Below are 15022 nucleotides of genomic sequence, written 5' to 3' on the forward strand. Positions count from 1 at the left end.
CTGTGCTGTTCTGGTTCACCGTAACATTAACAAGCACGTGGCAGATAGTAATCATTAAGACCGTGTGGACTTTAAAATCCTCATGCTCACCTATAAGGCTCTGCATGGCTTGGCACCTCAGTACCTGTCTGAACTATTATCGCCCTGCTCCCCACCTCGCAACGTTCGCTCTTCTAATTCTGGTCTCCTTACTGTCCCCCAAGCCCATCTACATTCTATGGGTGACAGGGCCTTCTCCTGTTATGCCCCCAAGCTCTGGAACTCTCTCCCCAAGGATATCAGAGAGTCACCTTCTCTAAGCTCCTTCAAATCCAGACTCACAACCCTCTTCTTTAGAAGAGCCTTTACTGAACTGGTTCCATTCTTCACCCTCTGCTTTTCTTTATAGAACAATTATCACATGTTAAGAAGCTCACTGGTAACCAGTGTAGTGGCATTAGCACAGGAGTGATAAGGAGAGAGAAGCTTACATTAATCAGTAATCTGGCAGCTGTTCTCTGAAAAAGTAAAGCCTTGTATTATTAATGTAAGACATGGCAGCAATTTTAAAACTGCTTTAAATAGGTGAGAAATTCAAAATGCATCTATTGCATGTTGCACATACTTCCTGTACAGCGTACACTAGCATTTACTGAATTTAGCATGCCAACACTGTTTTGGCAGTTGTCTGGTTGAAGAAGACTTCCTACCAGAAAAACAGGATGACCTTTAGAGCTGTCGACTGTATTGCAAAACCGTTCTCCTGTTTTCCTCAATAAAATAACCACATGCAAATATTGTCAAATAAAACTGGAGTCCCCCCAAATATATTAAAATGAGTTCAGAGATTATGTGCTAGTTAGTTCTAGTTTTATTCTGTTATATACTTTTTGGTTTACAGCAGGAAATATCTCTTGTTCTCAATAACTGTATTTAACTAACATTTAATGTTCTCAATTTTTGAGCACTGCTCTGATGACAAATGGCAGTGAACACAGTAAATGCTGTAAAGTAAGGGCAATGTCTTCAGTGTGTAAGTGGCTATAGAAGTAACGTATTATGTTCTATCGTACAGCACTGAAAACTGTGGATGGTCTGTGTGGGAGGGCATCAGAGTCTAGGTTAGCCGTTATTTTACAGAGACTGTGGGCTTGTCTCTGATTGACTAAACAGACACAAAAAAAACAACAGACCCTCCCTCATAAGACAGGTTTTATAACCAACAAAAGCAAAAAAAAAAGTTATTAGTCGTTCACAGCTGCACATCGCACCAAACGTCCCTGCCTCTTCTTCACCCGTTTCTAAATATAACTGGTTTTCTTTGACGTGCCCCCACTGCTGCGAACCCCCCCCGGCTGCACTGTGTGTGTTCTGCACAACTGCACATACAGCAAACAAGTGCAGGCGACTCAACAGAGCACAATTCGCCCTCTCCTTCTCCCAGGGCTCAAGGCAGGCTCAGCTCTGGGAAAAGAGCCGCCTTTTGTCTGATGACAGAAAAGAAGAGCAAAAAAAAATCAGTCAAAATCAGTCAGCATCAAGAGGCTTTCATCTGCGTGGGGAGACGTTGGCGGCAACATAGGGCAGAGTGGTGCAGGCTGGTTAGCACTGGTGCCACATGGCGACTGTCTGGGTGGAGCCTGCATGGTCTTGCCTCACTCACCTGGGTGCTCTTGACCCCTTGCAGAGCCGCGCAGGTGAGGTTCCGGGGTCTTGGGCTCAAAGCGCTCTCATCCGTGGGGAGAGCTCATGGCCAGCGCATCCAGTTCCTGGGCCTGGACTGCAGGGGGACACAGCATCATGCGCAGGAGGGGCTGAGGGCCTGTTCTTGTTCGTTCTCCACTCTGATGAGCGTGTACTCTCTGAGAGAGCATATCTCACCAGTACCTGTGGGTCAAAGCCTTCCCTTCAAGGCAGATTCATTCCCCAATTCATATTTTTTCTAAAGATCTCAAGTTCCTGGTGATTTCAAGAGCCCCAGAAAACCTACCATCACCTAGGAGAGATTAGGAGAATCACACCAACATGCCCCCCTTTTCTGCAAAGCGGTGCAAATCATTTCCTTCTTCCTCCTAGAGCTGGTGGCAGCTCTCCAGGCTTTCTGCCAAACAAACGAAATCTTTCAAAAAATGGAAGCATTTATGACAGTGAATTACAGACCTTTTATTGATGCCCTCTGTTTTCTAAATTGGCTGTGCAAGTTTACCTGACCAAAAAAAAAAGCTCTTGCTACCCTGAAACAACAGCTCATTGTGTTGTAGAAACACCCACGAGTTTTAGCATTAGACAAACAACAAAATGGTGAGGGCTTTTGCCCGGGAACTGCAAAGAGCAAGACGTAATCTGTGAGATTCATACAGAATAGATCAGACAGAAAACAAGGTAGATAAGGTGAAAAAAGTTTATTAAATAACCTGTAGTTTTCAGGAATGATGTATATGGTAGCTTCTAACTTAGAAGTCATGAGACTCTTCTGCTGTATTTACAGTACGTCCAGGTTAAGTAGTTGTTTTATAAGGATGTTAGCAAAATTTGCTTAGTTTAATAATTACTTGTAATAAGTAACCTTACAGGAAACCAGTCAGAATTTAGAAAACTGCCTCTAACTAGGACAGGTTTGCAGTGGTTGTGGAATACAAACACACACACACACAAACAACAATATAGGTGGGCAGAAAGCAATGCCGACAGATGCACACAGGTTTAAGGACATGCACAAAAGGTTGTGACATCCAGACACTTGGAGATGCACCAGTATACCTGATGTCTGAAACAACAGGGAGCAGCAAGAAGAGACAAACGCGCACAACGACACAGCACACACACACACAGCAGGAAATAAGGCAAGGGCAATGTAAATGAACCACAGAGAGAGAGAGGGAGGGAGTTCGAGAGCCGGAGAGAGCTGTAGTGCGATCGTGCGGAGGTGCGGGCCACACTGACAGCCAGATCGCGCCGGGCCAGTGCCATGACACAGCAGTGATGGACCCTCAGAACCGGGCTGCTCTGGATATCTCCACCCGGAACCCCCAGGATGACTTCGAGATCCTGCACAGGGTCGGGGGAGGGACGTATGGAGAGGTTTACAAGGTCAGACCCCGCTTGTCCTCCGTCTCTTCGCCTGTCTGTGTCTCCGGCGTCTCCCCCTTTCTCGCACCTTCTGTCTCTCTGCACCTGCAGTAACCCGGGGGCTCCACTGCACACTCCGATTCGAGAGCGCACATTCTGTGCTGTTGAGGGGGGGTGTAAAATAAGGAGCCAGGACTGAAAAGAGTACAAAACAACCGGCGTCTCGTTTGTAATGCCAAGGGTAATCAATTCTTATTTCCTTCTAAAAAAATGTCGATTTCTTTCTCTCTTGAATCACACGGGATGCTGAAATACACGATGGCACATAGCACGCTCCAGTTTTAGTCTCATTTCTTATCAGCTCGTCAAGCTGACTGGCTAAATTTTGCCTTATGAAGGCAGCGTGTCTACTGAAGACTTTTACCTTTGCTGAAAGTTCAGAAAAGGCTTGTTGTGACATCGACCTCTTTGCTCTACCTATTTCTCTTTCACTTTTCTTGGGGAAATCAACGCCCGCTCGATCATCTCTCCTTCCCTTTATTTTTTCACTTTTACTCCTGTCTTCTGCTCTTATACAAGGAAGCACAATGTATTTCTATCCATTTCTGGCCTCGGAAAGTGGCAGTTTTGTAAACCAAAACGGTGAAGGAGACTGGACAGTACAATCTAAAGGATACTAGGCCCTGTGTAATCGGCCCTCAGCCCTGCCTCATTCTGAGCAGAAGCCTTCACTTAAGAGAGCATACAGCTGCAGGCCGTACACCAGCAATACAAAATGGAGCTGACATAGACACACCTGCAGGGCCTGATGCAGAAGCTCACGCGGAAGGCTGATATGGAGACCATGTGGCTCAGTATTCATGATGGGAAAACTGCACAGTTCCTTTGGCATTTTTGCGAAAGGATGCTTTGGACATGAAGACACATCCCTCCAAGGTTTTGAAAGCCACTGGCTCAAGGAGACTTCACACAAATTATAGACATAGAATGGCATGACAAATATACTAACCCACCCCCACAGCACCTCCAGCAACTCCCTGGACTGGGCACTGTGAAATGAGCTCACAGGATCCGCAGGCTCGGGATGGCCCTGTATTCCAACAGGAGAGAAGCCTTGCAGTTTCCCAGGGTAAATGTGGGATTACCTCAGTAGGCACAGCCACCCTGCCCAACCAGTTTTTGATTCTGCTCTCTGCTGTTACAGAAACAGCACCGGCCAAGCTGCAAAGTGTGAGATGAGTCTTTTCATGAGTCCATTTTCCATTTTACAGGTGGGCTTGATGAACTTCTTTTTTTTTTTTTACAAGAAAGGGAGTTTGATTGTTCCAGCAAAGAATAAGGTTTCACTACGGATGGTTCAATTTATATGTGTTTATTTAAACAATGGAAAACAAAATAGACTGATTCAACTTTGGTTTCTGGGGTGGCCCAGCAAGAGAATGACAGCTGTTGAAGTAGCAATATCCGTTACGTACTCCTACATATTAGGATTGAAACACACAAAAGGGACACTTTAGATTTCAGTGTGTTATTCGTCCCTAACAAAACAGCCAAAGGCAGTTTGTACAAAACAACTCTGCGATCAAGTACAGAAGGAGAAAGTACAGTCGTACTGTAAGATAACCCCCCCCCCCAGTTCAATCCTTGATTATTCTGAGTACAGAAACGGTTCTGATGCAAATTAGGGAAATATTCTGCACAAGCAAGTACACACTTCCTCCTGGATGAAGCACACTGCAAGACTCTTTATAAATTGCGCTTTTCTATCAGAATGAGGCTTCCTGGGAGCGTCACAGAGAGAAGCAAACCGTGCTGGAATGGGGAAGTGGGAGGCAGAAACAGAAAGCTGCTTTCACGTTCTGCTGGGAGCAAATCAATACAGCGGCAACTGGCAATCCAGGTTGTCTTAAACACGAGAGCTGGGCCGCTCCAGCCAGTGGGGATGGCTGAAGGGACATGATCTCTTCAGTCTCGGCAGAAAGATGACGGGGTTGAGGTTTTCAATCAGATTAATCGCTGGAGCTGTTTCAAGCACAGAATCAGGGAACAGAACGTGGAGATATACTGTACCTGGAGACCGGTCCCACAACCAGTTGAGAAAATGTGCACTGGAGAGGAACGACATGTGAAGCTGAAGTGATTATTGCAGTCTGGAGATAATAGTGAAAAGATTTTAAAGAATGCGTTGAAAGATCTTCCAACGAGACAAACCTGCAAAGCTTTTCGCTCGAATGCAAATATTAGTTCCCATTTTTTTTCTCCACATAACAATGTCATAATTTGGGCCATGGATTAAATTCACATTCCTAAGGAAAATGACTAAACCTGTTTCTGAATGGAGAGTCTGCCAAGAGTTCTGCCAAGGGCTGGGGCCCATGGAAATGCACCCTGAAGTTCTAGGTCTGGATCATGCAAAGGGGAGGTTGGGGTCAAAGGTTTGATTGGGGTCAAAGGTTTCACTTAGTCCAGCGGTATGTTTAGGGCAGAGAAGCTCATGATTCCATAAAAGAGACCCATACTGAGAAGGTATCTATATATTCATTAAAGTGCATCTAAATGTAATTACTTACTAAGCAAACTAAAGCTTTAAACACAGTAACGAGTTATAGTCAGCAACTGAAGGAGCCCTGTAGAAATAAACCTCGACTGCACAGGAAAACAATAGGAGGGATTTGCTGCTGATGAGTCAGTAGCTGGTGGTCGAAACGTGAGAAACGTCTTTTGTCTGTAACTTTTGAGGTCTGTCAAGCACCAGAAATCTCCCCAGAACCTCCGGAAAGCCCGAGCTTCGTTTTCTGTAGCTGAAAACCCCTGCAGTGATCATGCTCAGCAGCTTTCAGCTGGAGGGACAGAGGGGTGTCACTCACAATGCAGATCCTGCCACGGTTTTTAGACGGAGGAAAGAGACACTCGCCTATAATGGTACAAAGTCCCAAGAAAAAAGCTAATCTGATCATCCCAAAGGAATACCAACCCCGAAACAACGGAGATGAAACTGGCATGGAGGCCGCTCTGTAGTAAAGATGGCTAGACTGTTACCCCAGCGCAACAGGGAACACAGCATGGAGGCCGTTTCAGCTGGTGTTCAGAGATCAGTGCCTTGATCGCTGTCATGCCCACGGAGTGGGAACTGCAGGAACCTTCAGCTGGATTGCTGTGTGTCCAGTACGTGTTAACCCAGATTGCGCCACGAGGCCGCACAGCAGACCTGCCATTTAAGTGGGCTGGGCATGCTTGCTGCATTGCAGCGCTGCAACGTGCTCTAGTTTCTTCAGCCAACGCGCAGCATGTGCCGTGAGGCTTCCACATCGAAGGCCGGCTGCAGGCAGGGTTAGCGATGACAGCTCGATACCAAGAGGAGACGGCAGCGCCTCTGCGTTTCTGCATCTACCTGGAAGCAACCATGCCTCGCAAGGTTTGGAGACTTTTCATCAGTGACCCTCCGTGGCTAAAAAACTGCTAAGTAGGTCTTTTCTGTTTTGAAAAATGAGGACTGGAAGCTGACTAATCAGCTTTTGCTACAATCTGGTTGGCTGACAGTCAACTGCAACCTCCATCATCAATCAGACCTTCAACAGCGGCTGTTCACATCAGATTCAGTGCTTTCACGTCATGGTTCCGGTGCCTGACAGCACTCCTGTCTGTTCTTCAAAGAGGGATGCCCTTGTGTTTTCTCAAAGTATGCTGAGCATCACTGTTTCGCCCAGGGTATCCTTGTTGCTGAAGGGTGCCATGTTAAAACCTGCCCTGTTGCACTGGAACCATTTGCAATTCTTAAGCTTTTGTATTTCACTGACCATCCTGCAAACATCAGCCCTTTGCCTGATCATTTGCAGCAGGGCCCTGCGTCGCATGTAAAGGTGTTTTAATCCAGCAGCTATCTGTACACCATCAGACCGTCACGTCATGAGAAAAGTGCAACTTGTTAGACCTACGTTCCGTGTGCGTAAGCAGAGAAAGCTATAAAGCGAAGAGCTAATTACCAAGCACATCGTCATCAGTCTGTGCGCAGACCTGCAGCTAGCTATCACGTCTCTCTCTTGGACCCTCAAGGTTTTTTGTCCTGTGTATGATTTTCAGGTCTGGGGAACCCGGTTTGCTCCAGTTTTTTGTTTCCTGCTTGTATTTCCTTTTATTGCTCGCGTCGCGCTGTGTCTATGTCCTGCAAAGATCAACCCAATCAGCACATCTTCTCCCTCTTACCGCTCTCCCGTGTCCACATGACCGCTCTGCATCCAGGGTTTCTGCTACAACCCAGTGGCTCCTGGTATAAATGGTCTTCACTGAAATTTCCTCCTTACTTCTCCCTTAAAGTGGTCCTTGGGTTTAACAGTGTTGCACATACTGTATAATCTTAAGCCATTATATTGCTTTAAGATCTTAAGTCTTTCATTTGCTGTAGATCCTTTCTCAACGATTTGCCACAGAGCACTTTACGGAATTATAGTATATCAATTAACTACATAGCAGTTGACTGGGTGGGTGAAGAAGTCTATAAAAGGATAAGAGTATTAGTATTTCATACTGAAGAGCATAAGAAAGGCTGAGGCCATGTAGCCTGCCTTGCCTGTTTGGTAGTTTAGTCTCTAGTGCCTGGCTAGTGAGCCCCAGATACCCACACAGTCCGTTGTATAAAGAAACGCTTCCTGTTTTCCATTCTAAAGGAATTCAACTTCATTTTCTATTTGTTAATCTGTGGCCTTGTATTGGTAGTTAGTGTGAAGTAGACATGTACTTGGACCACATCGTTTTTGTTCTAGACTGGAAAGACTGAGATTCCTTAACCTAAACTGTGCAACCAGGTGAAGAGTTCCATGCCTCTTTTTTGTAAGGTCTGGTTATTTTGGTTTGTATGCACATTTTTACAAAAACCCATTTGCTTTGGGATGGTCAGTTATGTGTTTCATGGCTAGGAACCCTCGTCTGCACATGTGGGAGAATGAGGAACCGTAGGCAGACTCCTACCTGCCTACCTTCGAGCCTACGGACACATCACGGGCATCACAGCCTGCTGCAGGAGGCTCAGTGCCAATTGCAGGAGAGGCGTGTCACTCACAGACAGTAACGTTAGGCTACAGGCACAGAGGTGGTTGTATTGCTAGGAACTGAGAGAGTTTTAGAGAGTGGGACAATCGCAGTAAAACGAATTCGAAAGTAACTTTTGGACCATGTTGCCTTTCAGAAATACTGTGGAAAAAGACAGTTTTGATCTTGTTTTGTGTTGCCAGGCTGTTTAGCTCTTTTTGGCCCTACACATAATGTGACTGAAGGAGAGCAGAAACAGACTCACAGGGCTCACCGAGTGTCTGCCTTCTTCGCTAACCTTGCGGCCAAACCACACTGTCATGTCTAGGGCTAGGGTGAAGAGAGACAGAGAGATGTTGGCTGGCTGGAAGACAAAAGAAATTTGAATTTTTATTTAATTTGCATGATATTTTGGGGTTTTTTTACAAAAGGAATTTAGAGTAGTTTGAAGGTGGGGAACAGTAGCATCAGTACCCTCAGATCACCTAGTTATCCCGTTTATTCATCAGAGAGCCGTTGATTCCTGGAAAGAACTCGGAGTCCATCCTGGAGCACATGGAACAACGGATCTTCAGTCTAGTGTGCCTAGAATCTTAAAGTGCAGAACTGCAGAAAATATTAGATAATCCTTGTGGAATCCGTTGATATGAGCAATTCAGACAGGGTCTGGATACAAGGCTGCTTCCTTAGTAAGATCAAATTCCATGGGACACCCCCTTGCTACTGCAGTTTTGATTATATAGTCAAAAATAAACCACTATCTACAAAAATCCCCCCCCCCCAAAAAAAAAAACAGGCACTTCACACAGACAGAAAGCCAAAAGATGTCAAACTCTGGTCTCACTGAATACAAAGATGAAAGACACTTGCAGAGAGAACTCGGCTTTTAGCTTTGAACACGTTTCATGTAAGAAGAGCCTGTAAAAAAAAGAAGAAGAGTTTTGGAATTCAGTAATGAATGAAGCGTGTGTGTGTGTGCGTGAAGCCCAATAAAGACGTGTGGCGCTTGAGCTGCAGTATATTTGCATGCTCCTGTCCTGAAGCTCATCCTGTTACTCAGCCCCATTGATCAGTGAAACACCCGCCCCCCGTCAGCACAGGACTGCACAGGTCGTGTGCACTCTCGCAGCACAAGAGCCAGGTGCCAGTTTTAGAAGCAGCAGCCCAGAAAGCAGAAGTGAGAAAGGCAGTGATATTCATCTGTGCACAGGCTCCCCGCAGCCAGAGAGGGGGCAGACCGGGAGGGTGATGAACATGCCGGGATTAGACAGCCTCCAGATCACCAGGCACTGTGGGATGGGGCACCATGCCACACCCTGGCACAAGGACAGTGAAGAGCACTGATGCATAGTGAAAACATGGAAGAAGCACAGAGATGTGTGATAAAGCATTATTCAACCACAAAGAAACCACAGCAAAGCAAAGCAGATACATCATAGAAGCAGAGTAAAATGTCAGATATAACTACAATGACTTACCATGGTAAGCTTTCACAGAGGGTAGTACTGATCGCTTTGTCCCATCTAGATATCGTTGTTGGTTAAGGTACCAAACTCTAACTCGTCTCTCTCTTCTTTCTCTGGCTTTTAAGGTGTTGAGTTGGGCTGTCTGCAACAGTGGTGGTCACCTGTGGTCCCTAAGAATCACAGGGTGACCTGAGACCCTGATAGCTTTGATTAATTTAAACGAATCACTTCAACTAATCATCTTTTCAAAAATTTCCAGAACAGCTATGTAGGAATTGCAGGTTTTTTTTAGCAAATGCTCCAGCACAGAGCCAATATGTACTATATTTTATTCTGGGTAGTAGATTTCTGTATCTGTTATAAGGCAGTATATGTTTTTTTTTCATTTTGATCTTCAGAGCCTTTAGCTCCAACAGTGCAAGCCACCTTTTTACCCATTGATGTCAATCTCTCCCAAGCTTAGTCTCAGCAGTTTGCACAGAGCAGGTCTGCGTTTTCAGTCATTCTTCACTGTTTTGCCAAGATGACAGTTATTCGCTCAGGCGACAAGTTCACTTGTGAAGTTTGCCCACTGCGGTGATTGTACGTTGCTAGGAACTTGTAGCGTTGGCTGCCAGACGTACAAATGAATGTTTTGCAGCCTTGCAGTGCGTTGAGTGACTGATGTCCACAGTGCAGCTCGCTGCAGGCATGTCAGTGTGCAGGGAGGTGTGATGGGAGCTCGATCTCTCTGTCTCTCTATCAGAGACGCCAATTCACACAAACACCCACGCACGCGCACACCCCTGTCCCTCAGCTGAATTCTCAGAAGTTTCCCTGCAGAATCTCCCGTGCTTTTCTGCAGCACAGCTCTCAGAGGAAAGTGAGCTCTACAGGTGACTAGAGGGTGTAAACCCTACAATAGCCCACAAGTGAAGGAAAGACAGACCATGCCATTCGTGACCTTCACAGCCATGAGAGAAAGTGTGTTCCTGTTTGCAAACTGTTCATGTGAAAACATTGACCGATTTGATTTTTTGAGCAACCGCCTGGATTGGCACCTCAGGTTCAAGTTTCTGAAAATAATCATCTGTAAATTTTGCTCAGGGGAAAATGCACTGAAAATCTCCTTCTCCTTTTCAATCTTTCCCTCCCACTAACAAAGGGGTACTATGCTATAAAACTCAGTTTTCACCGCAGATACAGCGCTCCATATTACAATGGCGGTAAAGTTTTTAGAACTACTATGAATTGTTCTTTTATCCTGATTGATAATAGACTTATTCAGATTACATTCATCACCCTGATTTCACTGTCGGCTGCATTCATTCATCCTCGGTTAGAAGTAGAAAATGTAATCTACAGCAGTACCACGTGGATAGCTCTTTATGTTTAATCATACTTTGGGGTTTATCTGGGAGTTAAATTGAACCTTCTGTATTAAAACAAACAAGGACAAGAACAGAGATGGTTTCCACGGCGCGATTGAAGAGCGCTGGGCTTTAACGGAGCGACAGCAGACTGCTGTGCGGAGTCAGATCCGAGCACCCCTGGCAGGCCCCTCTCGTGCTGTGGGGGGATTACAGTAGTGCAGCCGAGGTGTACTGTACTGTACTGTCACCCTGCCCTTCCTGCGGTAGCGTCTCAGCGGTCGCTGGAGTTTCCAGGCAGAGAGCAGTCGGAACTCGCAGCTGTGCTGCCAGGTAGAGAGAGGAAGTGACGCGCAGCTTTTTTTTTTCTTGACGTGTCCTAAATCAGAAACAGGAACACGGGAGGTCTGGCGCTCACCTCCCCGTCTCCCCGACCCCTCCCCCTTCTCTGGTTCTTTCTGTCCACTCCTTCCACTCCGCTGGGCTCCTGCATTCTCAAAATAAATACCATACGCACGAGTTCGCTCACCCTTTCCCACAGCTCGGGCTAGCTTTGTGTGTCAGACTTAGGTACTTCCTGTCAAAAGCTCAGGAGTTCTGAAGAAGAAATACCACATGAACTTATTAATCCCCAGTAAAAGTGTTCAGGTCAGATCACTTTATTGGCCATATACAATTTCTTGGATTAGGAATGTGTCTTTTCGCAGACCCCAGCTTGCTCTCCATGAGACACACAGACAGGGAGAGAAGCTTGGGGTCAGAGCGCAGGATCAGCCATTGTACAGCGCCCCTGGAGCAGTTGGGGTTAAGGGCTTTGCTCAGGGGCCAAATGGAGTAGGATTCCTCTGCTGGCTGTGGGATTTAAACCAGCAACCTTCCAGCCACAGGCGCAGATCCTCAGCCACAGTGCAACCTCTCCACCCCAATGTGTTGAGGGAGAGTCAGAGCCTATCCCAGCAAGCAACGGGCGCAATGCAGGGTACACCAGTCCTTACTTAAGTTAAGTACTTCCAGTACTTAACCTACCAGTATGTTTTTGGACCGTGGGAAGAAAATGGGGCACCCAGCGTAAACCCATGGAAACATGGGGAGACCATACAAACTCCACACAGACAGCACCACAGGTCTGGAATTGAACCCAGGGCCCCGGCAGTGCGAGGCAGCAATGCTAACCCCTGTTCCACTGTGCTGAAAAAAGAAGAAAGAAAACACGTTTCGGCCGTGGAGCCTTCTTCAGGTATGAGGAAGGCTCACACCTCACACCTGAAGGTCCACAGCCTTCTTCAGGTATGAGGAAGGCTCACACCTCACACCTGAAGGTCCACAGCCTTCTTCAGGTGTGAGGAAGGCTCACACCTCACACCTGAAGGTCCACAGCCTTCTTCAGGTATGAGGAAGGCTCACACCTCACACCTGAAGGTCCACAGCCTTCTTCAGGTGTTTTCTTTCTTCTTTTTTCAGCATGGAATAGACCTCTTACTTGTTCCCGTACACAGAAAATGTTTCCCTTTCTTCTGTCATCCTTCTGAAGTTTAGAATTGCACTTCCTTAGAACTACTGGCAATGCGTCAGCATTGATGGGAGTGAATACAGAAATAAAGTTACTTAGTAAAATAAAAAAGTTTACTTTATAAAACAATATAAACCATAATAGGCCTAAAAATCTCAGATCCCCACTACATGGGGGTTGTAATGTCCATTAAATATCAGATGAGGTTTTTTCAGCCCAAAAACATTCTATTTACATACTATGACACTGTTGCTGTATCCTTGAGTTTGGTATGGCACCACGCTGGCGCGAGCAAACCAAGCTGCATTGACTGACATCTTAACATAAGGAGAGCTCACTGTAACATCTGTAGACCCCTTTGGGCAAAAGGGACAACAGAATAATTACAATAGGTATGTGACAGGTTAAGATCTCTTTTTTATCACTGTCCCTTAGTTCCTGATTCAGTAATGATTGAAATCTCAGGAGGCAGCTTGTGCAGAATTTCTGCAGCTGCAGGACATACAGTACAGAGACTACTGCAGAGCTTGCACTGCACCACCTGAAAGCAGAGCATGTTGGCTGGAAACTATAACCACCTGAACATTTCTGAAATATTTTTAAATAATTGGCCATTGACATCCTTGGGCCAGATACACTCAGAGCAAAGTCTGCCCTGAAATCGTCCTTTCCATCCACTACATAGAGACGTCTTCAACTTATCAACACAAAGCACTGCCTACATTTTCTCCTATCTACTTTCACAGCAAGACAGTTCTGGCGTGACACTATCCAAACGCAGTGCAAAGCTGATAACTTCAGCCCACTATCATAGTTCGATCGGCACGTTGCTTGCTGCATTAAAAGTAGCTGCTGTGAAACAGATGCATTACGCTGGCACAACGCCAAGCACAGGGCGGAGCACGCTCAAACACCTCATTGTCTGGTGTAACGTGGCCTTGTGAGCTTGTGGGCCTTTATGCAAACCCTCGCGAAGAGGCTAACGTACCCTGCCAGGCTGGTGGGTGGAGGGCGTCATGTAGAAGTAGAGTAACGTAGAAAAAAAGTAGACAGTTCCTCTATTTTGGATTGGTATGTCAGTTAATTATAGGCAAATGGCAATCACTAAATAGTGCTAATGGCAAACGCTGCCCCGATCTGACGCTGTGGTTTACACAGGTTTTGCTCTGTCTTTCCACCCAGCTTCTTCTTTTTATTTTTAAGTAATTATATGTGAAACAAATAATAGATGCATTAGTGCGTGCCAAAATAGACGCACGAATGAGGAACTCAAAGAGCTCAAGAGCAGAGGGAGCGTGGTTGAGCATCACTTATTTTAATATTTGCACTTTAGTTTCAATAATCATTAATAATAATCAATAATCGTTTCTTTTAAAAAAACGTAGTGCGTGTTTGAGGTGTGGGTGTGCATATAGAAACATCTCTGTTTCCGAATTTCACCACTGGGGTTTGAAATAAATTCGGATCCGCAAAGGGTTAAGCGGTTTGTTGAACACAGTCAGAAGTAGCTGCTGATTGTGATAATGGATGTTGTAAAGGGACACTGAAAGGGCAGTTCAGATCACCCGCATCACCCCCACTTACCGCAGAAGGAGAGGTCTGCCTCCCCTAGAATGTCTCCACCTGTCCGCCCAGGTCCCAGGCAGTCGAGGTGAGACTGCAAAGCATCTTATACGTAGAAGTCGGGATCTCTTCCGAGGCTCTGAAGCCACGGTAATGGAATTCATTCTTACTCTCAGCCACTGTGGATCCAACGCTGTTGTCTGGAGTCTCTCTTAATCTGGCTGAACTTGAACTTGTACATGTACTGGTACAAGGGAATTCTTACTTGCAGAATTGTTCTCAATTGTTAAAACAAGTGTAAAAACACAAAGTGCAGACAGTGCATCAAGACAATACACAAACAGACAGTAGACAATGTACAAGTAAACAAGTAAACAGCTTGAATGTAAACAATGCAGACGTGTAAACAATGACTGGAGATGTGCAATAAATAAGAAATCATAATGAGGTAGAGGGTGTAGGTGTGGTCCGAGGGGCATGGCTAACTGTGTTCGCCAGTCGCACTGCTTGTGGATGGTCTCCTTAAAGCCTGGAGAAAATTCATTTTCAGGCTCTTCTCTTTGTGCCTCAGAATGTGTTTGTTACATTATCATGTGCGTCAAAGCCAGGCCCCTTGATTCTGAATGTCCAGCATAAGCGCTCGCCCCGGAGCACAGCAGGGATGAGCCCTCCAGGCCGTGGGATTGTGACCTGGCTGTCAGCGGGATTCCCTAACCCAAAGCACATGGCTCAGCTTGGCTCCCTGGGACGGGACTCCGCGTGGCGCTCTGGGATTGTAACGATTCTGCCACTGAGAAAGGCACCACTGGTAGCTCCTTGCCATAGCGGTGAGCTCAGCTGGCGACTGCATATTGGGAGGGTAGAATCATACGCTGCTGATGCTGAAGTCTTAGACATGTTACGCTCTAACAGGAATTGCAATGGACTGTGTGTATGTCATGAGCACCAACAATCTATTCAAAGCCTACTTTTTATATTTCCTGCCTACGTTTTACTGTTCTAACAGCTGACGCTGATAAAAACAAATCCAAGTAAAAAGTAAATGTGCAGCCAGTCTGAAA

General features: G+C 45.9%; 1 protein-coding gene across 2 annotated transcripts in view; it reads left to right on the plus strand.

Moving 5' to 3' along the window:
* The first annotated feature begins 2866 nt into the window (after positions 1-2866).
* map4k1 (mitogen-activated protein kinase kinase kinase kinase 1) overlaps positions 2867-15022 on the plus strand; it is a 50495-nt gene continuing 38339 nt past the window's right edge. For both annotated transcript variants that reach the window (XM_088910978.1, XM_088910979.1), the window contains exon 1: positions 2867-3069. In XM_088910978.1, the coding sequence (XP_088767104.1) occupies positions 2962-3069 (108 nt within the window). In that variant the 5' untranslated portion in view covers positions 2867-2961. The remainder of the gene's footprint in view (positions 3070-15022) is intronic.

This window comes from Atractosteus spatula, chromosome 3 (genome assembly GCF_055471065.1).
Source record: "Atractosteus spatula isolate fAtrSpa1 chromosome 3, fAtrSpa1.hap1, whole genome shotgun sequence".
Lineage (NCBI taxonomy): Eukaryota > Metazoa > Chordata > Actinopteri > Semionotiformes > Lepisosteidae > Atractosteus > Atractosteus spatula.